Consider the following 27,178-nt stretch of genomic DNA (forward strand, 5'->3'; position numbering starts at 1 on the left):
ATCAAAACAGCTTTCCTTAACGGGAAACTTGAAGAGGATGTGTACATGACACAACCTGAAGGTTTTGTCAATCCAAATGATGCTAGAAAGATATGTAAGCTATAAAGATCCATTTATGGATTAAAACAATCGTCTCGAAGTTGAAATCATTGTTTTAACGATGCAATCAAAGAGTTTGGTTTTATTAAAAATGAAGATGAGCCATGTGTTTACAAGAAAGTTAGTGGGAGCGCTATCACATTCTTGGTACTGTATGTGGATGACATACTTATCATGGGAAATGACATACCTACCTTGCAGTCTATTAAGACTTGATTAGAAAGTTGTTTTTCTATGAAGTACTTAGGCGAAACCACTTACATCTTAGGAGTCAAGATCTATAAAGATAGATCAAGACGACTACTAGGTCTAAGCCAAAGTACATACATAAATAAAGTACTGAAAAGGTTCAGTATGAAAGAATCTAATAGAGGATTCCTACCTATGAGACATGGTATTTCACTCTCGAAGGAAATGTGTCCTTCAACTCTACAAGAGAGAGAATGCATGAGTAAAATTCCATATGCTTCCGCTATTGGATCTATCATGTATGCCATGTTATGTACCCATCCAGATGTCTCATATTCCTTAAGTATGAAGAGTAGGTACCAAGTAGATCCCGGTGAAGGTTACTGGACCACAATCAAGAATATCTTTAAGTACTTAAGAAGAACTAATGATACGTTCCTAATATATGGAGGTGAGGAAGAGTTAAGTGTAAAAGGTTACACTAATGCCAGCTTCCAAATCGACAAGGACGATTCTCGATCACAATCAGGTTTTGAGTTTTTCCTTAATGGTGGTGCTGTGAGCTGGAAGAGTTTAAAGAAAAGTATAGTAGCCGATTCTACAATAAAGGTTGAGTATATTGCAGCCAGTGAGGCAGCAAAGGAAGCGGTTTGGATCAAGAAGTTCATTACTGAACTAGGGGTTGTGCCTAGCATATCAGATGCTATAGAACTCTGATGTGATAACAATGGAGCCATTGCACAAGCTAAAGAACCTAGATCTCACCAGCGATCCAAACATATACTTAGGCGCTACCATCTTATTCGAGAGATTATTGATCGAAGAGATGTAGAGATATGCAGAGTACCTACAGATGATAACATTGTTGATCCCCTGACCAAGCCTCTGACACAGCAGAAGCATGATCGTCACACTAAGTCGCTTAGTATTAGATATATGAGTGATTAGTCTTAGTGCTAGTGGGAGATTGTAAGAGTATGCCCAAAGATCAATCATGAGATGGTTGTAATAACATACTTGATTTATCATGTTTATTAATATAAAGGCAATATAAGGCGTTACCATTATTATTTCAATTTCTTTTCTGTGAGTATAAATAAACTGTTTTATAATAATGTCCTGAGAATAATATGATTATTCTTAAAAGGTCCTTAGTTAAGTATTATTGTCGACTAGGACAACAATAATGCATTAAGATTAACATGTAGTTGATTGATGATAAAGAGTTGTCATTGATATGGAGTGTCAAAATCAATGCATGAATATGTGCGTTAGAGAAAAAACATATTGGACTGACCCGCTATGAGTATGTTTCTTGGATTATTATGTAATTGTCGCAACATTACTCATAGTGATTAATATGTATATGATCCTCAGACTTGAGAGCACCATTATCCCAACATCGTGACTTGTATATTTTGATACAGTCAAACGTACACCGTAACTAGTTGTTCTATAAAGGCTGATGTTGGATATACCACAATCTATGTAGAAGGATATGGTTGATCAATATACGATAAGTCCCTCCTACATAATGAAAGTAATATCTTAGGCCACTTGATTGAGTGAGACTAGAAATGCATGGCCATGCTCAAATAAGTTGATATGAGATGTCATACTTATTTGTATATCATAGTCTACTCAAGATATCAAGGAACATGGGATGGACTATACAAGTGTGACTATTCCCTGACTTGTGTCCAATCCAGAGATAAAGGATTTAAGGATTAATGCATGAAAGGTTAATCGCAAAAAGGTTATGTTGAATCATGATTTCTTGTAACTTAGGTAGCAATGATGCATTGCTAGATGTCACTCATTGTTTGTAATATTAGAATCTTTCTAGTATTATTGCCAACGTTACAAAAACCTACAGGGTCACACCCTATGGTTGAAATGAACGGAATAAAACATAGTTGGTATTGTGTTTGGTTGTCACATGAATTAAATTAATTATAGAATTAATTTAATTCGGTAATCAAATATCGAACATATTATATGTACAAGATTACTGTACACATAATGAGAACATAGTTCTATTAATATATGAATTTGGTTGTTATATAAATTTAAATAAATATAGTTTACCGAAATCCTTGTTATAATTATTTAAATTATAATTTTCGGTTTAAAATATTATTATATTTATTTTTAATTATGATTATTATGTTCGGATAAAAATTTTATGAATTATGATTCATTATATATATACCAATTATAAGATGGTTAGTGTGTGAGAGTTTTAAAAAAACCCTAAGAAATAAAATCCCAAAATTTTGCTTGTGAAGTCTAGCAGCCGTCAAGCAAAGAACTCTCCAAAATAGTTTTGCGGATTTCTTCAGTTCATTGTCAAACCGGGTGGATTACGTAGAGTTCAGAATCACAAAAGGTTGTGGCTTGGTTCGATAGTAGATTAGAATTCTCATTGCCGAGGCGTCGCTGTCTACTCAGATTAAAATTACGGTAATTTCGAAACCATTATTTCACCCTGATTCGTTCCTCGCACATGGATCCATGGGTTGGATTGCGGAAATTATGTTTTTATTAATTTTCGCTGCGCTATGGGGATACCGGCATTCCCAACATAAGGCACTTGTTAACACCCTAGCCTTACTTATGAAGTCTAAAACCTCCGTTGACATTGTACCGAATATTTTCCTTTATATTGGTGAGTATTTGATATATTGGTATATTGGTAGTGTACTTTTTTTATTCCACAAGCAGCTTTAAAAAATTGACATGTGTCTTTTTTTAAATATTTTATTGTACACCTATAGGACACTTGTTAATCCCTTAACCTTGCTTGTAGAGTCTAAAAACTCAACTAACACTATATTTTTTTTATTCCATAAGCAGCCTTAAAAAATTGACATATATATATATATTTAAATATGTATATTAATATTTTACTATACCTATATAGGACACTTGTCAACCCTTAACCCTGCTTGTAGAGTCTAAAAATTTCACTGATAATGTACCAAATATTTTTCCTATATGGGTGAGTATTTGGTACATTGACAATATATTTTTTTCATTTCACAAGCAACATTAAAAAATGACATTTGTCTCAGTTTTTTTAAAATATCTATTTTCAATAGTTTATCATACCCCTAAGCACACTTGGAAAATCCCTAACCCTGCTTAAATATCTACTTTTTATAAATATTTTGTTATACCCTTATAGACTATTAACTCTACTTTTGAAGTCTAAAATTCCACTGACAGTGTACCAAATATTTTCCCTATATGGGTGAGTATTTGCAATATATTTTTTCATTTCATAAGCAACATTAAAAAAATGACATTTGTCTCTGCTTTTTTAAATATCTATTTTTCAATAGTTTATCATACCCCTATAAGACACTTGTCAATCCCTTAACTCTACTTAAATATCTGTTTTTTAAATATTTTACTATACCATTATAGGACACTTGTCAACTCCGTGCTTGTGGATTCTAAAAAACTCCATTCGCAGTGTACTTTTTTTATTCCATAAGCAGTCTTAAAAAATTGACATGTCTTTTTTTATTAATATTTTACTATGGAGTCCAAAAACTCCAATTGCAGTATACCAAATATTTTTCATATATATATAAATTATATATTATATAAAATATAAAATATAAATATAAATATATTTTAATTAGCTATTTAAATGAAAATTATATTTATAAAATATTTTAATTAATTAGTAAGTTATATAATTTTTATGATTAATGTAATTATAAAATGACACATGAGTGCGTTGAAACTCATATCCCTTGTAATCGACAATAATACTAATGTCAATTGAGTTTAAACTCAATAAATAATAAAATATTATAATATTCACATTTGAAATATTAAAAATTAAAATAGAGAAGTATTATATTTATTGCTCATTGAAATTAAGCATCAATTTTTCGTTGTATTTATTTATATTTTAAAATATTACAACTATAAAACTATTAAATTAATTTATCATATTATAATGTCACTAATACTAGTATATATCTAATATTGGAAAAAGAGGAATTTGGGTGTAGGTAGGCAGATGCATCTAACATATATATTATATTCCATTCTCAAATAATTGCACACCTAGAATTTGAATTTTTATATCTGCTAACGTTTTATTACTCGAGTAAGCACAAAAATGCCCATGTTTAGGTCCCCACGTCAGGCAAATATGTGATTTGCACGAGCGTAGTGCAGGCCTCAAACACTGGGATCAATTATTTGTTTTAGGCCAACCAAAGTGGAGGTTCACTTGTATCTGTAAAACATTGGGCTCAATATCTTCATCTTGTCTAATTGAAGCCCACTATTCTATTTAAGACAAATTCACGTTTCATTCAAATACTGAACTAAATTTTAGGAATCTACTTCATGCAATCACCCAATCTCAAGTTTGAAATTGGGATGTAGGTTTAGGCTTTGAGAAGACATATCTGTAATATAAACAGTGGGATCATTAGGCAGAGGGAGAGATGGTGGCTTAAAAGGTAAAAGGAAGGAAAGGTGTAGGGATGTTTCCCTTTCATGGAACCGTGTTTGTGGGTAAAAGATGATTGCTCAGACAGGGTCAGGTCAGCTCAGATACCACTCCCCACCGATCCCCATACAAAATTTGCAGCCTTTCCTTGTACTGCTTTGGCTTTGGTATTAAATTAGAAATAATATATTCATAGTTTGTTGCTGCCCACATGGCTGCTATGCGCAATCCTCAATCAGGACCACTGAAACTGTTTCTCATCATGGCTTTGCTTCAATCACAACCTTTGATGAGGACCCCCATTAAGATCACATCAATATATTGAGTTAAAAAATAATATAATATTAAACAACATACGGTAAATAAATATTGACAAATTAGGAGGATCTCCCTCAATTTTACAATACGTTTTGACAAGTCAAATCAGCTTTTAGCATGCCAAAGATACCACTCTTCATATCTTGATTTTCTTTCCCGTTTTAGCCCAGCAAATTCCCTTTGTAATTCCATAACTTTTAATTCTGGCAAAGATTAAGAAAAAGAAAGTAATGAACGTGTACTTTTTCCCTTTTTCTTTTCACATTTCGTAAATTGTAAAGTAGGCGTTTTTTAATATGAAATAAGAAAAATATTTAACAAAATAGGCGGAGAAATAATAATTTGCAAAATAGTTGAAGTCGGATTTCATATGTATTTGTTGGTCTGCTCGAATGATAAAATATCATGAATAGCCCCCATATTTTATCAAACTTTTATGATAACACATTTTAGTTATTTTCAATTTTTTTCTTCTGTTTTCAATACAATATTACCCGGTTTCAAGCCAAAACTTTGTGAGAACTACAAGTAAATATGACATCGATTTTATTAATTTCTTCTTTTCAATAATTTATCTTGAAATTTTGATAAAATTATGAGGCACATTTATGATATTATTCCATTTTAAGTCCAAAGCATAGAAACAAGCCAGGATACGCTCAACTAAAATTGAATAATATCATAAATGGTTCCTCATAATTTTATCAAAATTTCAAGATAAATTCTTGAAAGAAAAAAGAAATTAACAAAATCAATGCCATATTCACTTGTAGTTCCAACCAAAGTCTTATAGAAGTTCAACACTCATGAGTGTAACACCCCTTACTCAACCTAATCATCGGATCCGAGCTATAGAAATGTTACATTCGTTGTTGGAACAACTATCATCAAATACACTGTAAATAAATATTTCAAACATTCAATCGTATATTGAACACATTTACATTATGTTAAGCAATCAAATCCGAGCCTTAATCGAGCTTACGAAAGATCTTTTGTTGACTTGAGCTTGAAATATGACCAAATTATAAAGTTTTAAAATTTCAGAGTCGATGTCGTGACGTCGCCAAACAGTTTGTCACATTGTGACCTCAGGCTACACAACGTCGAGACGTGGACTCTGTTTTTGGTAAATTTTGAGCCATTTGGTACCTATTTCAAAGCTTCCACACAAACTTAACATTTTGTGCTCATTTGGCTAACTTACTTGCACAAAAAAATATCCCAAACACATACCAAAACATTGCATTTAACCATTTCAATTTAATCAATCCAAAATATTTTCAAATTGGCATCAAAACATATCAATTCAACTTGTTCAATTTCAACCTATTCATCTAATCACTTAGACAATAGCATACATATTTCAAACTTATTAAGCAAAATAAACCATCTCAACTAAACATAAACCATGGCTAAAACATACTTTTCAATACTATGCACCAAAACAACCTTTAACTCATCAAGTCCTTAATACATTCAAATTGTACCAAAACCTATATATATAATGCCACAAAATTGAACTTTTTAACGATTGAAAAACAACCAAATCAATAACGGGATAGTGTGAGCTTCTCAACAATCCAATTGACACATTCCACAAGATGACAATCTACAAGGAAAAATGGGGGCAACAGAGTAGGCATATTGAATGCTTAGTAAGACCATATGAAATTTACTTAACTTACCTTGGCATTTCAACATACTAACATTTAAAAACACTTTGGTATTTAACTTGACATCCTTTGACATATTTTGTAGCATCATATTCAAATCATCATATACAACCAATGGTTAGTCAATTTACATATCAAGAACTTATAACAAAATTCATATATAACCATTCAATTTGGTAACATGTACCAACCAATTAATAGTCTATTAGAAAACATATATAGTTCAATTCATATTCAGTCTATTTCAAATTCCATTTCCATTAAGTTACATTTTCGCTTGAAAGAACCTTAGTAAATCGAACTCGAATACACGAGACTATATTGCTTACACAAGCTGAAAGTGATCAGGGTTGCTCACACAAGCTGACATTTTTGAATTTGCTCACACAAACTGATATCGTATCAAGGTTACCAGTCCAGGCTAAACCAAGGATACATATAAGCCGAGAATCCACAAAAAATGTTGGATCTCATATAACCATGAAAATCACTAATCATTTTCAGATTTGACCCTAATTGCATGCCATACATATCCTAATCTTTTACTAAGTTTACACGGGCATTATTACTGTAATCATATCATTTCAATCCCTGTAACAACATTTACATGTCATACCAATCTTATTAACATCCCATTTCCGTTTTGGTACCTTGTACCTATTCATAAATACCATAGATTTCATACTTTGCAATTTAGCCCAATTGATGCCAAAAATCACCAAATTACATTTATAAAAACTAATAAGCAAAATAAATACAATTTAATCATAGCATGAAACAAAACAGTAAGTTTCATATGAACTTAACTAACAAAACAACAAATAAACAAGTTTTTAAGGATTAATTAGCAATTTTGCCTTTCCCTGATTATCCTCAATTTGGTTTAATTCTCGATCTATACAATAATTCGATTCAATTTATTAATACCAATCATTTTATAACAATCCCTAACATGCATGTACCAATTCAATTTAATTTTTGAATGCCCTTAAAGTTTTGCATTTTATTCAATTTAGTCCTTAATATCGAAATTGCCATAAATTTCAATTTTGAGCTTCGATTTTGAAATGGATATCAATTACATCCTTTTAGAGCCCTATAATATCTAAAATTACAGAAATTTCACACAAAAAGTCAATTTTTACACTTTGGTTCTTATGAACAAAACTAACAATTTACACTTTACAATCTAGTCTTTTTTCACATCTAAGCTTAAAATCTATCAATTTAACACCAATTTCATTAAGAAATATTTTAAAATTTTTAAAAATTGGTACATGGGCTAGCTAAATTAGACTCCCATGACCTCAAAAATATAAAAATTACAAAAAACAGAGACTTAATTGAACATACCAAATCAAGGTTGAAAGTTTGAAAGCTTTCAAACCCTATTTCTCCTTTATGCTACGGTGAAGAAGAAGAAGAAGAGCAAAATGCCTTTATTTTTCTTTTATACTTAGTTTAACTTTTAATTAATCTTAATTAAACTTAATTAAACTAACCTTAAGCATAATTAACAAGTTTGGTGTATTCCTACACCAAGGTTGGTTGGCATGAATGGCTATTCCATTCATACCTTATTTAACGCAACAGTCTTATTCCATTGTTTGGTTTAATTGAATGAGTGAAACGGTCGGGTAGTATTACAACCTCATTTCGGCCTCTCACGGAATACCCATTCTATGCTACAACCAAAGAATAGCCATTCCAGCCTTTTACTCAATAGCCACCAATTTTTTTCCCAAAAATACCCCAAACCAAAAACATCATATTAACCATAATTTTAGTTTATGAATTATATCTATGGAAGAAAAATCAAGAAGAAACAAAAATTAAAACCCAATCGTTATGATTCAATGCTTTCCCAACTTCGATTTCATCCAACAATGCTATTTTCACAGCATTAACACAAGGTCTCCTCCACTCTGACATGTTCCAAACCGAATAATAAAATTGAGAAAATAAAACAAAACAACCCAAATCGGAAGAAAAAAACTGTGATTGGCGGTGGGAAATTAACAGAAGGGAGATTTGCATGTATGGATTTATAGGCTTTGGTGGGCTTTTAGGACAAACTAAACAAAAAAATTGAAAGAGTAGGTGGAGATAAAGCTTTGGAGAGGAAGATACATGAGAAAAAGAGAGGGCTAAAGAAAAAAAAAGGGGGCGAACTAGATAGAACTCTAGAGAAAAGAAAGAGATAAAGTTGATCGACGATGGGTAGAGGCTCTAGATTAAAGAAACAAGGTTAATGATAGGTGAAGCAGAAAGGAATGGTCTGGCGTATGTCTTGGCAATAGAGGGTTTAAAGTGGAGGGAGTAGAGTCACTTGATGGGGGATGTGCCAGTGTTCGCGAAAGGAAAATGGTGGAGGAAAAGAGAGTGGTTGGTTGGTGAAATGAATTGACCAATGACCAAGAGGGTCTCCTCCAAATAAACTTGACGGTTAAGGGAGCAAAGAGGAAATGGAAGGGGAAACCTGAAAGATCCCATTTTCAAGATCAGCTGGATTGTGAATATTGGGGGCAATTAGGGTCCCTAGAAAGTTAATGGTTTTATTTATTATTGCATTTATTTTTCTTTATTAGTCTTTTTTTTTTGGTTAGGTTGTTCTTTTGCTGTTATGTTTTGTTTGACTGTATTTTTTCCCACTTTATATTAAATGAATCCAACTAGTTATTTTCAAAGAAAAATATATAATAAAATAATTTTAAATATGATTTTAGAATTATTTTAAATTTATAAAATTAAATTTATTGTTAAATAATGTTTTATTATTAAATATAAAATGTTAAATTATTTATTTTCAAATATTATTTTTGACATAATATTTATAAAGTTATTAAGAAATAAATCATATTTTTATAAATAATATATTAATTATACTATTAGATATATTTATAATATATGTTGCTAAATTATTAGCATTTAATTATAATATTAAAATTTCTAGATATATTATTATTTTTATGAATTATATTAATTAAATTAAATTTATATGAACATTTCTTGAGTTTGTAAATATAAAATAAGAATATATTCGAGTTAATATGAGAATATAGTAAAGATTAATTGACTAATTTAACCGAAAAGATAGTTAATTAAAATTTAGGGACTAAATTGTAAAAGTCTAATCGCTATTGAGTTTAATGAAGAAAAACTTGAGGATCTAGGTTGTAATTAACCAAAGGGCCAAAATGGTTATTAAACCATTTCCCATAATGAGATAGTGGACATTGATGATGTTTTCCACTTAGATTATTTAATAATAAAATCAATATGATTAAAGCTTAATTAAGTTAATTAAATTAGGTTAATTAAGTTTAAATATAGTATAAATATTAAAAAAAGTGGAAAAAGATGAAAACGATCATCTTCTTTCTCATTTCACCATCCATTGAAGAAGAAAAACCAAGAAAGCATTCATGGTTGAACTTTAACATTCAACCATCATTTTGGTAAGAAAACCAAGCCTTATTCTTGTAATTTTTATAGATTTATGATCATGAGAGCCTGATTTAGCTAGCCCATGTATCAATTTGTTCAATTGTTGAGTTTTTAGCAAGTTTTCATTGTTCATAAATTTATGAATTAGGCTTGAATTTGGTAGTTATTAAGCTTAGATCATTATAAGTACTAAATTGTAAAGTTAAATAAACTTGTTTATTAGCTTTGTAATATTAGGGACTAAATTGAATAAATGGAAAATTTGTCATGAAATTATGCTACGAACAGAAAGTACAGAGTCCCTAATGAAAGAATGTGAAATCAAATTTTGATCCAAAGCTAGGAATCGAAAAATATGCTTATTTCGAGTTCATGGACTAAATTGAATAAAATAAAAAATATGAGTGTACTAAAAAAAGGGATTAATTAAGATCATGAATCTCATGGCATCATTGTTGGTGAGCCATTGAATGACTATTATGTGTTAATATATGATATTGATTTAGTATGTATATATATATTTGTACAGAGTAAGAATCTGATAAAAGTGGAACTTATAGAGGAAAAGCTAAAGTTGTGGAATAAGTTGTGAGAAACATGCTCATTTTGTGTTTTGAAATGTAAGTTCTTATGGAACTTACTATCATTCCTTGTTTGATGGGTATGCTTGTATTTAATTTCATTTTATCTATACTTGAAATTATGTTAAAGGTTTGGTGGAAAGTAACATACTTGACTAGGAAATGTAAATGAATTGAGATGGGTTGTGATATGTGAACGATGCTAAATCTATTGAATGGTAACTAGAAAAATGAAAAAATGTCACTAAATGCATCACTAATTATATGTGTGATCCACATTCAAATTCAATCAATGAATTTCATAAATTGATATGTAATAGTCACAGTTTATGTTTGTGTAAATATGAATGATTGATACCCATGTGAACTTAGTAAAAGACTAGGATACAATTGACATACCAATAAGGTCATATGTGTGCTTATGTACGAGTTTTTTGATGATGTGAAGATTATGATATGTCATTTCAGGATCCATCATTTGTTGCGGATCATCGAGTATTTATTGTCATTTTGGAAACCTTGGTGTGGTGGAGAGATGTATTTGTATATGTATATACATTTGATGCCTATGAGCATTGTACGTGTTTGAGTTCGTGTGGTGTGGTGTATGTATATGTATATACATTTGTTGCGGATAATCAAGTTTTCATTCTCCAGTGCTTTGGTGTGGTATAGTTCACTCACGTGTTTCAGTTCGTGTTACTAAGGTTCTATCAAGCGAAATGTTAAAATTTAATCTTGAAATAGGAAAATGAAAATGAACTAGATTTAATAAACTATAAAGGTATGTGGCTAAAATGGTAATGGCATAGACTAGTAGTTTGATAAAAGTATATGAAATTGTGATGAACTTATGTGAATTGGTACAATTTGGTAATGTTTTAGGTTATGATATAATGTCTGATACAAATGGATATCTATGTTTCCTATGCTCACTTTATTATGACATTATGTGCCATGTTTTAGCTAGATGTACGCCTAATCTTTTGGTAGTTAACATGCTCACCTATGGTCAAGGTAAGTGTTGTAAATTCCATTTAAACTTACTAAGCATTAAATGCTTACTTATCATTGTTTTCCTTACGTATAGATCCCTAGTCTTCATAACTCTCAAAGTTGGATCAGTGCGGATATCACACTATCATCAAGATGGCAAAAGTATGTTCATTTTGGTACCTATTATTGTGACATGTATATAGGGTTTCTTTCTATGTAAATGGTCATCAAAAAGTGAATGTTAAGGTTGGTAAATGGCCTAATTTATGCCTAGTTTTTGATAATGTGTTTAATACCATTTGAACACTTGATTTCAAAGGTTTCTTAAGCTTTATTTGGATAAGTTGGCCTAATATGATGACTTGATGAAATTGGGGTGAACCTATATATGTTAAAATGATTTTGGTAGGAAACATTGGATGTGTTCCAAAGTGATTTTGCCAAAATAGGGGGTAACATCATGACGACGAGTTCCCAATATCTTGACTTAAATTGACAAAGAGTGGCATCACATCTTCAAGTTTTCTAAAGTCGCAACAACACTCACTGATTGATGAGGTTGCGACGTGATAGCCATAATGTCGTGATGTCAACCTGTGAGTTTTGAAAACTTTTCAATTAGGTTCTTAACCGACCTCGAGCTAGCACAAGAGCTTTTGTAATCTCGTATTAGACTTGGAAATGATTATACAACATATCATGAATGTGTTTTATACTTGTTACCATGATGGAATGGTTAAACCGTATTGAAATTAGCTATAGTTGCTCTAGTAACGAATGTGACATCTTGTAATTTAGACCCGATGATCAGACGACTATGGGGTATTACACAATGATAAACTATAGATATTGAGGATGATCGTCCAATTTTCAGATTTTGGAGGAAGAATATGGAAGCCTAGACCCAACATACTCCTAAAGGCCAACTTTTAAAAAATATGCCATAAGCCCTTGAACTTTTTGAAAATTTAGAATTTAGTTATTGTACTTTTATTTTCAAGAATTTAACCCTTCTACTTTTCATATTTCAAAATTCATCCCAATTGTTAATACTGTTAATTTATTTTATTAAAATTTTTTCTATGACATTTTGAAGAAGAAAACTTACTTAATAGCCATGCAATTAAAAAAAACGATGTTGTAATTAACTGAATCTAACAATATCAATAATATTAACAATTGAACCTAAATTTCGAAATCTGAAAAAGTAGAGGGACTAAATTTCCATAAATAAAAGTACAAGGATTGAATTCTTGGAGAGTAAAAAGACTTGTGACATATTTTAACCTTATGGAAAATAAGAAATAGTTATAGGTGGAGGAGTTCACAATGCAACAAGTGGTAGGCTTTATTGATCAACATGCCAACAATGTTTTTTGGAACTGGACCATGGAATCAATTCTATCAGGGTAGTATTTGAAAAGCCATCTAGTAATTGAATTTGGGTGTAATTGCTTGTAATTACACAAGGGTGGCATGTTTGGGTAATCTAGTAATTGAATTTGGGTGTAATTGCTTGTAATTACACAAGAGTGACATGTTTGGGTAACCATTATAATTGGTGGTTCTCACTGAATTTGATGTGATTGAAGTACCCCAATTACACTTTCCAATTCTTAGGGAGAGGGTGAGAATTGGAGTAATTACACATGTAATTACACACAAACCCAATTTAAAAAATTATTTTTATACAAGTTAGAAAATTATATTATAAGCATGACATTTATGAGTATTTTATAAAGTTATAAAAAATTTATTTAAATATTAAAAGATGTCTACAGTTATGTTCAAAAAGTTTATTATAAAATAATTTACATATTATAAAAAATTATAATATATTTATGTATAAAAATTTATGACCATGTATGAATATAACTTATTTATTTGTCCATGCTATATATTATAAAAATAATATACCCATTCATAAAAAATGTTATAGTTCTTTTGTCATATTTTATTTATAAAAAAATGTTTAAAACTAATGACAAAATATGTGAAAGTATGCCTTACATTTCGACCAAAATAGTGAGTGACGTCGCAACGAGGGAAGACTCCTCATCCTGACGAGCAGTCGACATCATGACGAGAAGAAAACTTTCGTCTCGATGACATAATTATTCTTCGTTCCGATGACCAAATGCCATGTCACGACGTGACGACATGTTCCTCAAGTTTCACGATTTTCTTCTCTCAGCTAAACTCTAATTGAGTTTCCCATTTAAAATCTGATTAACCTAGGGATATTCCAGTCATAAATGCTACGAATTTTAGCCTATAAATAGGCTTAGTTACTCTAGGTTTATAACAATATATAAAATATATAGATTGAAAGAATTTTGTGTTTTGAGTTTGAAGAGTTGTTCTTTCGAGTTTTCAGGTTTTTCTTTTGATTCTCTCTATCTTTGTACTCGTTTTATATATTAGTGAAATCTCCTTTTGCCATTGGTTTTTTATCTTCTTTTGAAGAGTTTTTCTACATAAAATTTGTGTTCGATCTTTTCAATTTATTCGTTTATTTTACTTATACGTTGCTTACACGAGTTTATCCCTAACAAACTGGTATCAGAGCCTAGTTTGATTTTTGTATTCAACCCATTCAGAGATAGCAACGTCAAAGTTTGATATTGCGAAGTTCGACAAAATTACAAATTTCAGTCCATGGCAAGTTCGAATGACAACAATACTGGTTTAGAATGGTCTGAAAAGGTCATTACAGGAAATAAGCCCACGAATATGATCAATCAAAATAGAAAGAGCTTGATGAAAAGGCTCTATCTACTATTTAGTAATGCCTCACGAATAATGTGTTACAAGATGTTCTGATGGAGAAAATAACGTCTACGTTATGGAGGAGATTGGAAGCCTTATATATGATGAAATCCCTAACCAACAGGTTAGTTCCAAAACAACATCTCTACACGTTCAAAATGGTTAAAGGTGAGTCCATTAGAACTCACATTACTAAGTTTGTTACCCTTCTAAATGACCTAAAGAATCTCAAAGCAGATATCAACGACGAGGATCAAGGTATGTTGTTGTTATGCTCTTTGCCCTCTTCTTACAATTTAGGGAAACCGTGATTTATGTGAGAGATAATCTCTTGTTTGAGGACGTAAAGGGAAATTTATTGAGAAAATACAATCTTGATGATGAGTTAGGCCCAAATAGAAAGTTAGATGGGCAAGCCTCAATTCTAGTTGCAAGGGGTAGACAATAATCCAAAAAGTCAGATCGAAGCAAGTCTAGGGCAAGATCGAAATTCAGGAACTGAGGTAAACAATATGGCTATTGTAAGAAGATGGGCCACATTAAAGTATAATGTTACAAACTTTAGAATAATAATAAAAGAGATGCCGAAAATGACGAGAAAGGTAAGTAGAAAATAGAAGTGGCTGATGCTAGTGTAGCCGAAGAAAGAGATGATGATTTCTAGTTGGTGTCGTCAAGCAAAAGCTCCAAACTTACTTCCAAATGGATCTTAGATTTAGGGTGCTCCTATCACATGTGTCCCAACAGAGACTGGTTGTCCATGTATAGTTCAGCTGAAGATGGAGTTGCACTAATGGGAAATAATTCTCCATGTAAGATAACTGAAATATGAATAGTACAAATAAAGATGCACGACGAAATTATTCAAACGCTGTTAGATGTCAGGTATTTACTTAACTTAAATAAAAATCTCATCTCATTGGGAATTTTGGACTCTAATGGTTACAGGATTATTAATGAGTCAAACGATTTAAAATTTTCTCATGGAGCTCTCGTTGTAATGAGATGAAAGAAAAAAGGTAGCTTGTACGTTCTGCAAGGGTTAATGGTAACTGGTGTGGTTGCAATCACCGAAGAAGACCCAAAATCATTGTCATGTTGCAACGAGGACCACTAAGATGTCGCGACAACGCGACGTGATTCTTTCTCTACAGATTCCAAATCAACAAAATTGTGGCACATGCAACTTGGTCATATAAGTGAGAAAGGTATGACAACATTGTGTAAAAGAGGTCTTCTTAAAAACACTAGAGTTGAAAAGTTAGGTTTCTATGAGCATTACACTTACTGGAAGCAGACATGGGTATGTTTTGATTCAGCAGTGCATAGAACAAAAGGGACTCTCAACTATATTCATTCTGATTTATGGGTTCCGACTCCTGACATCACAAAAGGAGATAATAAATATTTTCTAACTTTTATTGATGACCATTCTGTGAAAGTTTGGGTTTATTTTTTGGAACAGAAAAATGAAGTCTTCAGAATCTTCAAGCAGTGGAAAACGTAGCTAGAAAAATGGACCGGGAGGTCCATGAAGTGGTTGAAAACGAATAATAGTATTGAGTTCTGTTCATCAGAGTTTAATGATTACTGCAAATGGGAAAGGATAGGAAGATATCAAATTGCTGTTGGTGCTCCACAACAGAATGAAGTTGTTGAAAGGATGAACAAAACCTTGCTCGAAAAGGGTCGATGTATGCTTTCCAATGTAGGTTTAGGGAAGGAGTTTTGGGCTAAAGCCGTTAGTTTGACAAGCTATTTGGTGAACTGATCTCCCCATCAAGCATTGAACGGAAAAGTTTCAGAGGAGATATGGTCAGGTAATCTTCCCAATTATTCTAACCTTAGAATTTTCGATTATCCTGCTTATATTGAAGTTAGCCAGGGAAAGCTTGAATCAAGGGCCGTGGAGTGCATATTTCTGGGATTCTCTGCTATTATGAGAGGTTTTAAATTGTGGTGTTTGGAAACCAACAAAGCAATTTTTAATAGAGAAGTTACGTTCAATGAATCTGCTATGATTTGTTCAGAAAAGGGGTCACCTATATTTAAGGACACAACAAATCAGAGTGTCTCAAGTAATATGAAGTCAAAGAAAGAAACAGTGGGTGACATCACGATGAAAGGAAGCACAACATTGCAACGTCACAATGAACATAGATGACTTCTCAACAAGGAAACACGGGACCTCGCGATTTCATAAGAAAATTCTGGTGTTCATCATTAGAATACTATTTTGGATCAGTTTAGGACTTCATCCGACTCACAGGTACCCTCGCCATCTCAAATAAAGAATTATAAGTTGTCTCCTGATAGGAAAAGGTGAGAAATTTGACCACCATGACCTAACGTCAAATGAATTAGTAATTTCAGGTTATTTCACACTTAAATAGCTTGTTTTCTAGCCAAATTAGTATTTTATATTACGTTTTTGGTATTTAGTAGTTAGTAGTAAAAGTTAATAAAAATAAGTGTTTTAAACATATTTTGTGAGTGTTGTGACCTATTAGGCCGACACGAGTCTTAGGTAGTTCTAATTTGTGTAATTGAGTGTGTAGGATGATGAATTAATATCCCAATTGATGTAGAATCAAAGGACAAGTGATGCAAAAGCTTCTTGAGCTGTCAAAGCATGAAATGAACTAAGGAAGGCATAAATTGGTTGTTGTGTCGCGCCATGCAAGGGTATGGCACGAAATAGGTCGACGTGATGCCCAAGTCTCTTGGGATCATTTTCGTCCGTACAATCAACTTTATACGAAGATCTAAGACGTGTCGAAGACCTAATTTGAGCTGCTAACACTCCTATAAATAAAACCTTGGGGATTTGATATAACTAAGTCATCTTAGATGTATTCAAAAACCCTAGTAGTTTAAGAGTATGGTTAGATTTAGATTTCATTCATTTTTCTTAAACTCCTTGTTTTTCCTCTTGGAATCGATTTTGATCAAAGAGTTTTTTTGTAATATTAAAGTATTTTAGTTATTTTTTCTTTACAAGTAACAATATTTGATTATTCAAATCGAAAGATTTGTTACTCTATGCTCTACTTGACACCAATCCCATGATTATTCTAATATTTTTTCTCTTTTGATTCAATTGTGTTCTTTACATGTATAATTTAATTGAGATTAAGATTATGAATTAAATGAGTGGCTAAATCCCCTAAGGGAGATTAACTAGTGGATGAGAACGTGATTAATAGAGGATTTAGGGTTTCCCGAAAGGATTAGTTGGCATAGGTTACGCATTCCTATAGCCTAGGAAGTTACAATAGGTTAAACGAGATCAAGAGATAAGTTTCACCTAGTAAATGATAGTTTATCCTGGTTGAGAAAGTAAGGTCGGGATAAGAGAGTATCAATCAATCGATTAATCAGCTAGAGGCGGGGAGGTAATAATTGGTTAGTTTATCACTAAGCCCCCCTAAAACCTACTCCAAAGTTAGTTACAACCCTTGAAATGAGTTAATCTTCCTGATTGGTTTTTTCTATTTAGTCATTTTTTAATTTTATTGTTCATTTATTTTAGTTATTTAATTTCTATTATTAATCTATTTTATGGTTTATCATAATATATGATTTAATATTATTATTTAGACTTATTATTGTAAAGAGATTTTTATTAGATTTATTCCATCCTCCTTTGGGTACTTCTTGTGTTCCGTTGTACATATATACTATATTACAATTTGACTTGTATACTTGCAAACACTACCAATTTAATTTCTTATATTTTTGGTGTAATATTTTTACTGTAAACGATAACACATTTATAGGTGACCACACCACAGAGATACTATGAAGGGAACCTAGTGGAATATGCTTTAAGTGTAGTAGAAAGCATTGATTCAACCAATCATTCATGTTATTCCAAGGTAATTCAAACCTCAAATTCTAGCAAATGACTCGTTGCTAAGAAATAAGAGATGGAATCACTTCAAAAGAATGAGACTTGACGGCTAGTTAAACCACTCATCGGTAAGAAAATAATTGATTGCAAATAGGTGTTTAAGAAGAATGAAGGTTCGGGTTCAAATTATACTAGGTACAAGGAAAGATTGGTCGCAAAGGGCTATAGTCAAGTGGAGGGAGTTGATTTTCATGATGTTTTATTTCCCATTGTGAAACATACGTCTATACGTGCGCTTTTGGCTTTTGTTGCATCAAACAATCTTGAGTTAGAGTAATTAGATGTAAAGACTACTTTTCTTTATGGTGACCTTGAGGAAAACATATATATGCAATAACCAGAAGACTTTAGAATTGAAGATAAGGAAAATCATGTTTGCCTTCTATGAAAATCTTTATATGGTTTGAAGTAGTCTCCTTGACAGTGGTACAGAAATTTTGACTCCATGTTGAGTATTGGTTTCGGACAAAGTAAGTATGATAGTTGTGCATATTTACAATGTTTAGATGATGATTCGTTCATATATTTGTTACTTTATATTGATGATATATTGATAGCAGCTAAGGACTCGTTAGAAATTCAACAACTTAAAACCATGCTTAACTCTAAATTTGAGATGAAGGATTTATGTGCATCAAAGAAAATTTCGGGGATGGAAATTTCAAGGGACAAATGTTTCAGGAAATTGTTTTTGTCACAAAAAGGTAAATCAAGAAGATCCTTAAGTGATTTGAGATGCAAGACTCACAACCAGTAAGTACTCTCTTAGATGCACATTTTAAACTCTCAATTTCAGATTCTCCTTAAAATGAAGAAGAAGAAAGGTACATGTCAAAACTACCTTACTCGAGCACAGTCAGAAGTTTAATGTATGCAATGGTATGAACTCGCCTCAATTTTTCACATGTTGTTAGTGTTGTTAGTAGATACATAGAAAAACCTTGTAAGTTACATTGGCATGCAATTAATTAGATTTTCAGATATTTGCAGGGTACTTCAAATATGTGCTTAGAGTTTAAAAGAAGCCAAAAGGGTTTAGTCGGATATGTTGATTCAGATTATGCAAGATACATGGCAATCACTGATGCTGTAAAGGAAGTAATTTGGTTAAGAGGCCTGTTTAGTGAATTGGTTAATGAAAAAGGGGCAACTGCTGTATATTGTGATAGTCAAAGTGCCATATATCTCACCGAAGATCAAATGCATCACGAAAGGAAAAAGAACATAAACATTCATTATAACTTTGTTCAAGAGGTGATTGTTCAGTAGGATGTTCAGATTCATAAAATTGGCACAAAACACAATTCGAATAAAATGTTGAAAAAAAGTCTTCCAGTTTCAAAGTTCGAGTATTGCTTGAACTTGGTGAGTATCCAACGAAAATCCAGTTAGGCCCGTAATAGGGCTTGGCAAGAGAGTTAAGTGAAATACGAGTAAAGGTAGAGATTTGTTGAAATATGCCTCGCATTTCGACCAAAACATTGAGTGATGTCACAACGAGAGAAGGCTCTTTGTCCTGATGAGCAACCGATGTCATGACGAGAAGAAGACTTTAATCTCGACGATGTGATCATTCTTCATCCCGACGACCAAATGCCACATCACGACATGGCGACATGTTCCTCAAGGTTCTTGATTTTCTTCTCTTAGTTAAACTTTGATTTACTTTCTCAATTACACTCTGATTAACCTAGGGATATTATAGTCATAAATGCTACAAATTTTAGCCTATAAATAAGCCTTAGTTACTCTAAGTTTATAACAATATAGAAAATATACAGATTGAGAGAATTTTTTGTTTTGAGTTTGAAGGGTTTTTCTTTTGGGGTTTTGAATTTTTCTTTTGATTCTCTCTATCTTTGTACTCGTTTTATATATTAGTGAAATCTCCTTTTGCTCGTGGTTTTTATCCTCTTTTGAGGAGTTTTTCCACTTAAGATTTGTGTGTTCTATCTTTCCAATTTTTCTGTTTATTTTACTTGTTCGTTGCTTACACGAGTTTATCCCCAAGAAAATATTATATTATTTATAAGAAGTGTTATGAAAGTTTTAAGCAATTTATAAACTTTTTTTTATAAAATATGTAACTGTGTAATTACAATTTGTACAACCAAATATGACATAAGGAATTACGATATAATTATACAAATGTCACATAAACATGTCTAAAGAATTGCAATTTTATGAAATTACAAAAGAGTGTAATTACTAGGTTAGTAATAACACTTTCATTCACTTACTCTATGCCATCCAAACAGACCTTAGATATATTTTTTCTTTTATATTTTTATAAATGGATCTACCTTTTAGTGATTATTTCTATAATTTTTGGTTTTGATATTTGATGTATATTTTTTTCATATGTATTTTGTTAGTTATATAAAAATTTAAATTCTAATAAAATCAAACTCATTCTTATATCAACTATCATTTCTTTTATAAAATTAAACATATATATTATTGTACACAGTAACTGTGAAATGTTATAAATTAGTTTTAAAAATTAAGAAATAATTAAAAATAGTTTAATTAATATATAAAATTAACAGTATCAAATAAGTAAAAAACTAATAAATATATCTATAATTCTATATATAAAAGTATAACCTTCCTTTTATATCACACGTCCATAACTATTTTCTATTGACATTTTTAACAAATGGCTAAATTTAATTGATGTTTTGGACTCCATAAAATAATTAATTTTAATTTTAATCCTCATTCTACGCTCAAATTTGAAATTTAATTTTCACGGCATTTCTTACATGGCACATGCTCAAGGGTATTTTCCTTTTACATTATTAACATAATGGTTAAATGCTTAAGTTTGAGATTTAATTTTTATTTTAATTTTTGTATAATTTGAAAACTTAAGGATAGTCTAAATATTTTATTCGATTAAAAAGTTGAAGTGAAGTTTAAGAATTATTAACATAATTAAAATTCTCTGTTAAATTCAAGTTCAATATGATACTATTTTTTGGTCACATTGATAAATTTAACAAAAAAATTAGCGGTAATAAAAATTGAACTTGAAGTTTTAAATTTAAAAATAGAAAAACTAAATTCTTAAAAATAAAAGTATGAATATTAAATTTGAAATATCTGAAGAGTACAGAATCGTAGAGAATATTGTAACTTTTAAAATTAAATTTTATAATTTAGTCTAAAAATAAATTTCAGAATTCTTGAAAATTATATCCTAAAAAGAAAAAGTAGTAGTATTTACTACTAGGAAAAAGGAAAATGTAAACACGTTTTGAGCGCTGGAATCGAGTGTACGCTATTTGTATCTTTGGGTAGTTTTAATCGAGCCATTTTTACTTAGCTAAAGTAATGATATGTCTTTTTTTTAATTGGCCTTTTACGCCGTTTTTTAAATTTAGGGAAATAGGCCGATTTTGGAGGGAGAAGGGGAAAACACGTCTAGTTGGGTGCACTTTCCCCCTTTCTCTTATAGGGTTAGGTTTTTTTAATTTTGTTAGGGTTAAGGTTTTAAAGGTTTAAGGTTAGGGTTTAAGGGTGAATCGTAAAATTTTATGGGTAGATTTGAAGGGTCGGGGATGTGATAACATGCCTCAGAACACATACATTTCATATGTCATGGCGAGATAGGATCATTACCTCAGAAACCCATCCTAGGGAAGTCAGGCTTTGGGGTGATAGTGCTTGATACAGTCACGGGTTGAAGTCTAGGTGGAGGTCCTAGTTGGCGGTCGTGATGTGGTCATGAGTTTAAGTATAACCGAGGCCAAGTTGGCGTTGTTTTGCAATCATGAGTTCAAGCTTTTTGGATACTCGCAAATGATGCCTTATATATACCATACATAAGATTGAGGCCATAATCATAAGAAAAAATAGAGGAATTTCTCATGTAATCAATGTAACTTTTTTCTCTATTTCCAGGCAGCCGATATCTTTAACCTTTCATTCTTAGCCAAAGGCTAACATCGAGGTGGACATAAGAGGACTCTTAGGTGGAGAGCGAATGTTTCGGCACAGTAGAGGTCAAACTCGGGTCTGCATAACGGCGATTGTAGTTATTAATGGGTTGTTTAATAACGACAATTATTGTCACCCCGAAAGTAGCATCACATTTACTGCACCGTAATAGTCGCTCCCTGCCTGAGAGTCTTCCTGCGCCTTTGGTGGTGCCAACCTTCGGATAAGAAGGAAGGTTAAAGATACCAGCTACGTGGAAAAGAAGAAAAAGATTACACTGATTATAGTGGAAAGCCCCACAGTGTTTCCCTATGATTATACCCTCAAACTTCTATATGGTATTTATAAGGCAATATTTCTGGGTATTCAAAATGTTTGAGCTCGTGGCCGCAAAATGACCTATAATTGGCTCCCCTGTTATACTTCGATCTATGATCGCATAATGATTGTCAATTGAGACCTCTACATAGACTTTCATTCGTGACCGTACAAAGAAAAATTACCCTGAAGCCCGACTTTTACGGGATAGGTTTTGAAGGTAATGGTCACATCTTTGTAGGATATATGAAACGTGTGTGTCTCGAAGTGATATTGCATCATCGATGACTCAAGAATACATCGAATGGGAAATTTTATTGCGACCAAAATTTGTAACACTGAAGTTGAAAAGAAATCAAATAAAGAGAAATATTTTATAGTGCAGGGATAAAGGCCGATAAAGATGATGTTTGACAGATGATGGAGTATGGAGTGGGAGCCCCATTTTATAGGGGCGGAGGAAGGGTGAGTTTGCAAAGTAGAAAATTCTTGTGGTTGAAAACACGTTGTAGGACCAACGTCTTCATTGAATATCTTCAAAACATGTTTCAAATCTACAGAAAGATTTTCGAGGTCAAGTACATTTTTTTCCAGACTTTGAAAATGTTAGTGAAAGCTCGTTCAGCTGGGTGAGATTTCTTACTAACATGGCAGGAAATTGCGCCTAACTGGACGTACTTTCTACTGTGCACAATTTAGGGCATATGAACCTCTACCCTAGATGACCAATATCGACCTCTCGATCGAAGGTGGTTTAGAGTTTTGGGAGTACCGCACAGAACATCTGGTCATGCAAGCTCATTGCTAGATGTCTGGGTAGTGGAAGTTGGCATGAAATACCCAAACAAAGATGCTTTCCTTGTTACACTGAAGTGGAACAAATTCAAGAACGACATGAACTATCACGTCACGAAGTCCCATTTGGAGAAATTTAAGGGTAAGTGCGTAATGCGCGATAGGAGGTGCAAATGGAAAATCATGGCATCTTTGCGAAATAAGATCGGCTTATAGATGATAAAGAAGTATTCTGGTCCACATGTGTTGCAGCAGGTGCGTGGTGCGATCACTCTACTTTCTGACATAATGTGACCTGGATAGGGTTTTCGTTCTTTATCGATTACTTAACTTTAACTCATAATTCTCAGATGTAAGTTAAGATCATCTCAGGCTAGACTTGAACATGATTTTTGACGTTATTTTACTGATGGTGAAGGCAAGTCTCAGGATCCTCATCCCGGTGTTGATTGCCAAAATCCGTTGCCAGCATGGTTACACACCGTCGTACTACAAAGCATGGGTCATAAAATAGAAGGCTATGGATAAGTTGCATCATGGTTGAGATAGTTTGTACAACTATTTATGGCAATGGTATCAAGTATTGGATTGGTACGTACCAGGTTTCATAATCGATCTAGAAACGTACCCAGTGCACTTCGGTGATCGTCTAGTACCTAGAAAAAGAGCTATTCTTTTGAACATTTGATCAATTCTGAGAAGATTTCTGGCAATGCAAACCTTTGGTGCAATTTGACGGCCCCTGGTTGTACGAGAGGTATCAACATCGATTGTTGGTTGCGATTGCCCAGGATGGTAATCAGAGGATTCTACCAATTGCGTTTTCAATAACTCCCTCTGTAAAGGCAGATGATTGAGATTTCTTCCTTAGTCGATTGCGCCACTGAGTTTTCTTACAGCCCGACATATGTGTCATATTGGATAGGGGAATCAGAATCTTGCTCTCTATTGAATGGCAGGGTAACCTTTAAGACCACACCTACTATAGGTACTGCATACGACATGTAGGCTCCAACTACCGCACGAAATGGCACTCGAAAATTTAGTGAGATCAGTGTATTGACATTGGTATGTACTTTCCACTTTATCCCAAATCATGCTTAAGTTTATATCATCATATATTGTTTGCATTATTGGGTATACTTTTCTAGACAGGGTACGAGCACGTCCAACATTATTTTCATGAGATCTTGGATAACTTGCTCGCCATCAACAGTGTCGGTACAGACTACCTTGCGAATATACCTTTGTAATAATGGATGCAATCATATGATGGGGGTCTATGGTACGGGCACATGATGACTAACTTGGCCGAATGCATTAATTTCGTACTGAAGGGGATGCATCATTTGTCGATAACCTCGATTGTCAATGAAACATTCTTTTGCTTGGTTGCCTTATTTCCAAAGTGGGCGGTGGCATATGCTAGATAGATAGCAGGCGGTCATGTTTGGTGTGAGGATGTCATTAAAGAAATTAGATGAAATACAATGAGAGCAAACACTATGTATGTAGTTTGCCACTCATATTGAAACCTGGAATTTTTGGTCACGCAGTATGTTAGGATCGACCTGGACATGTTAGGGGCATTATATCGTGTCGACCTAATAGAAGGGACATGCGATTGTGGGAGGTTTGAATCACTTTGGTTCCTAGGCGAACATGTAATTGTCGTATGTGCAAACCTACGAATTGAGTACATGCATTATATCAACAATGTATACAAACTATAACGCATGCATCGTGTATGGAGTCCTGAATTCCCACTCGTACCAAATAAGTGTATGTGGCCACCAGTGTCTAACACGTCATAGGAGTTTGCGCCAAACATGAACCTGTATTGTGTCCCAAAAGGTCACCAAAATTCCACTCAGATATACGCCGATATGGATTTTTGGGAGAAGGACAATCAACAGAGGTTATGCGAGTACTGTAGAAACCCAGTGCATAAGAAGACAACATGTTCTGCATTGAGGGGTACATTAGGGCCTCAACAATGGTAGAATTAATTGTTTTCGACGATATAAAATTGATTATAATGCTTCATTTTTTGTGTAAGAAAATGTTTATTTCTTTTTAACTTGCATGTCAACTATATTTGCCATTGTCTACTAACAATTATGAAGTGTAGAAATTGCCACTTTAAAACGCTACTTCAAGCACTATTTACAATTTCTCGAGTTATACAACTTTTTCATTTTTTACGAGTTAGTTCTTGTACCTCTATTAATCAGTAGTTCAATAAGGGTGCCTATCAAAATTTACATATTTCATATAAAATATTAAATAGATGTTGAAATTTATGTATAATTTACATTAAAATTTAACAAAGACAAATATGAGTTGCAATAGAAATAAAAAATGTCATCGTTCCATTATTCATGTGATCTATATTTACATCGCAATACGTAAATAAATAATACATCATTAGTGTCTTCAGGCCGAATGTGTGCCACAGGGCACTGGTTGACGGGTGCGAGCAGGATTTCTGCATACAGTTAGTGGTCCTGACTTCTTGACTTGGTTGTCACCATCTTCTTCTTCACCTCCACCCTTGGGCTTATCTTTATCTTCACCATCGTCTTAATCTTCACCCTCATACTCATATTCATCTCTACCTTCGACTTCGTCTTCATCTTTGTCTCCGTCTCTATTGCCCTTCTCCGTGCTTGAGTATGGTGCCGTCCTAGCCTTTCATTGTGTGTTCATCACTCCATGATTAAGTGGTTGCGCTGATGACTCACCTCGATAGAATAATGATGGGGTGTGATTTTGTAACACCATCGGTTAATATTCGTATGATATCACAAAACCAGATACGTTGGCATTGATCTGACCATCGATAATGGCATCGATGATGGAATCGGTAATGATACATGTGTCAACATTTAGCTTAACATTTGCATCAACATTGACATCGACATGGGGGCGTAGAATGCTGCGGATGGGGGTGCCCTAAAATATGTAGTTGCAAAAGGGTTAGGAGCAGGGTGCTGCGTGGTGCGTAGTATGGTGCTTGTGAAAAATAACACGGGGTTAGTGAAATGAACAAGAATATGTGGAGTGAACTAACATGGATGTGGCATTGACATCGGTGGAGCTTATTGATTCGGAGCTCAGGACGAACTCATTGCAGTACCTTCTTTGAACCTACGCTTCTATGGCGATTGTCACCACCTCTTTTAAGGAAGTTCCCTACTTCTTACCTCCATCGATAGTAGATGAGGCCTGGTGGATACTCTGAACCAGGGCATGTACTCAAAACAGGTCGTCGTGTCAAATGAGAAAAAAGGTTCGGGGATGGGTAAGAATTCCATCCTATGATCCTAAATTTTGATGTACTTCTTGTGGTAGTCTTGCCAATTCTCATCGTTCTTCCTTCGTAAGTCTAGCTTGTGCAGTGCTTCCGTGTCTTATGGTGGTGGCAGAATATATTGCCTCCACCTGAACTACCACATCACTCGATCCAATTCGTGCATTTCCACCATCGTATACACTATCAACAATAACTTCACGTCCCACATACTCTGATTTGGCCAAAAATTCTGAAGGGACGCATTCTATGATATCTGGCTCAACGTACGACATCCATTCAAACTGCATTCTAGAAATTTAAATTTAGTTATGTAAGAAATTTTATTTTACTAATCATTGTGTA

General features: G+C 32.9%; 1 protein-coding gene across 1 annotated transcript; it reads left to right on the forward strand.

Annotated features, from left to right (window-relative positions):
- Positions 1 to 633: 633 nt before the first annotated feature.
- On the forward strand, positions 634 to 19,734 carry LOC128040426 (secreted RxLR effector protein 161-like). The gene is made up of 2 exons (XM_052629174.1): positions 634 to 936; positions 19,456 to 19,734. The coding sequence occupies exons 1-2, from the start codon at positions 634 to 636 to the stop codon at positions 19,732 to 19,734; spliced, it is 582 nt and encodes a 193-aa protein (XP_052485134.1).
- The last annotated feature ends 7,444 nt before the right edge of the window (positions 19,735 to 27,178 follow it).

The sequence above is a fragment of the Gossypium raimondii genome, chromosome 4 (assembly GCF_025698545.1).
Source record: "Gossypium raimondii isolate GPD5lz chromosome 4, ASM2569854v1, whole genome shotgun sequence".
Lineage (NCBI taxonomy): Eukaryota > Viridiplantae > Streptophyta > Magnoliopsida > Malvales > Malvaceae > Gossypium > Gossypium raimondii.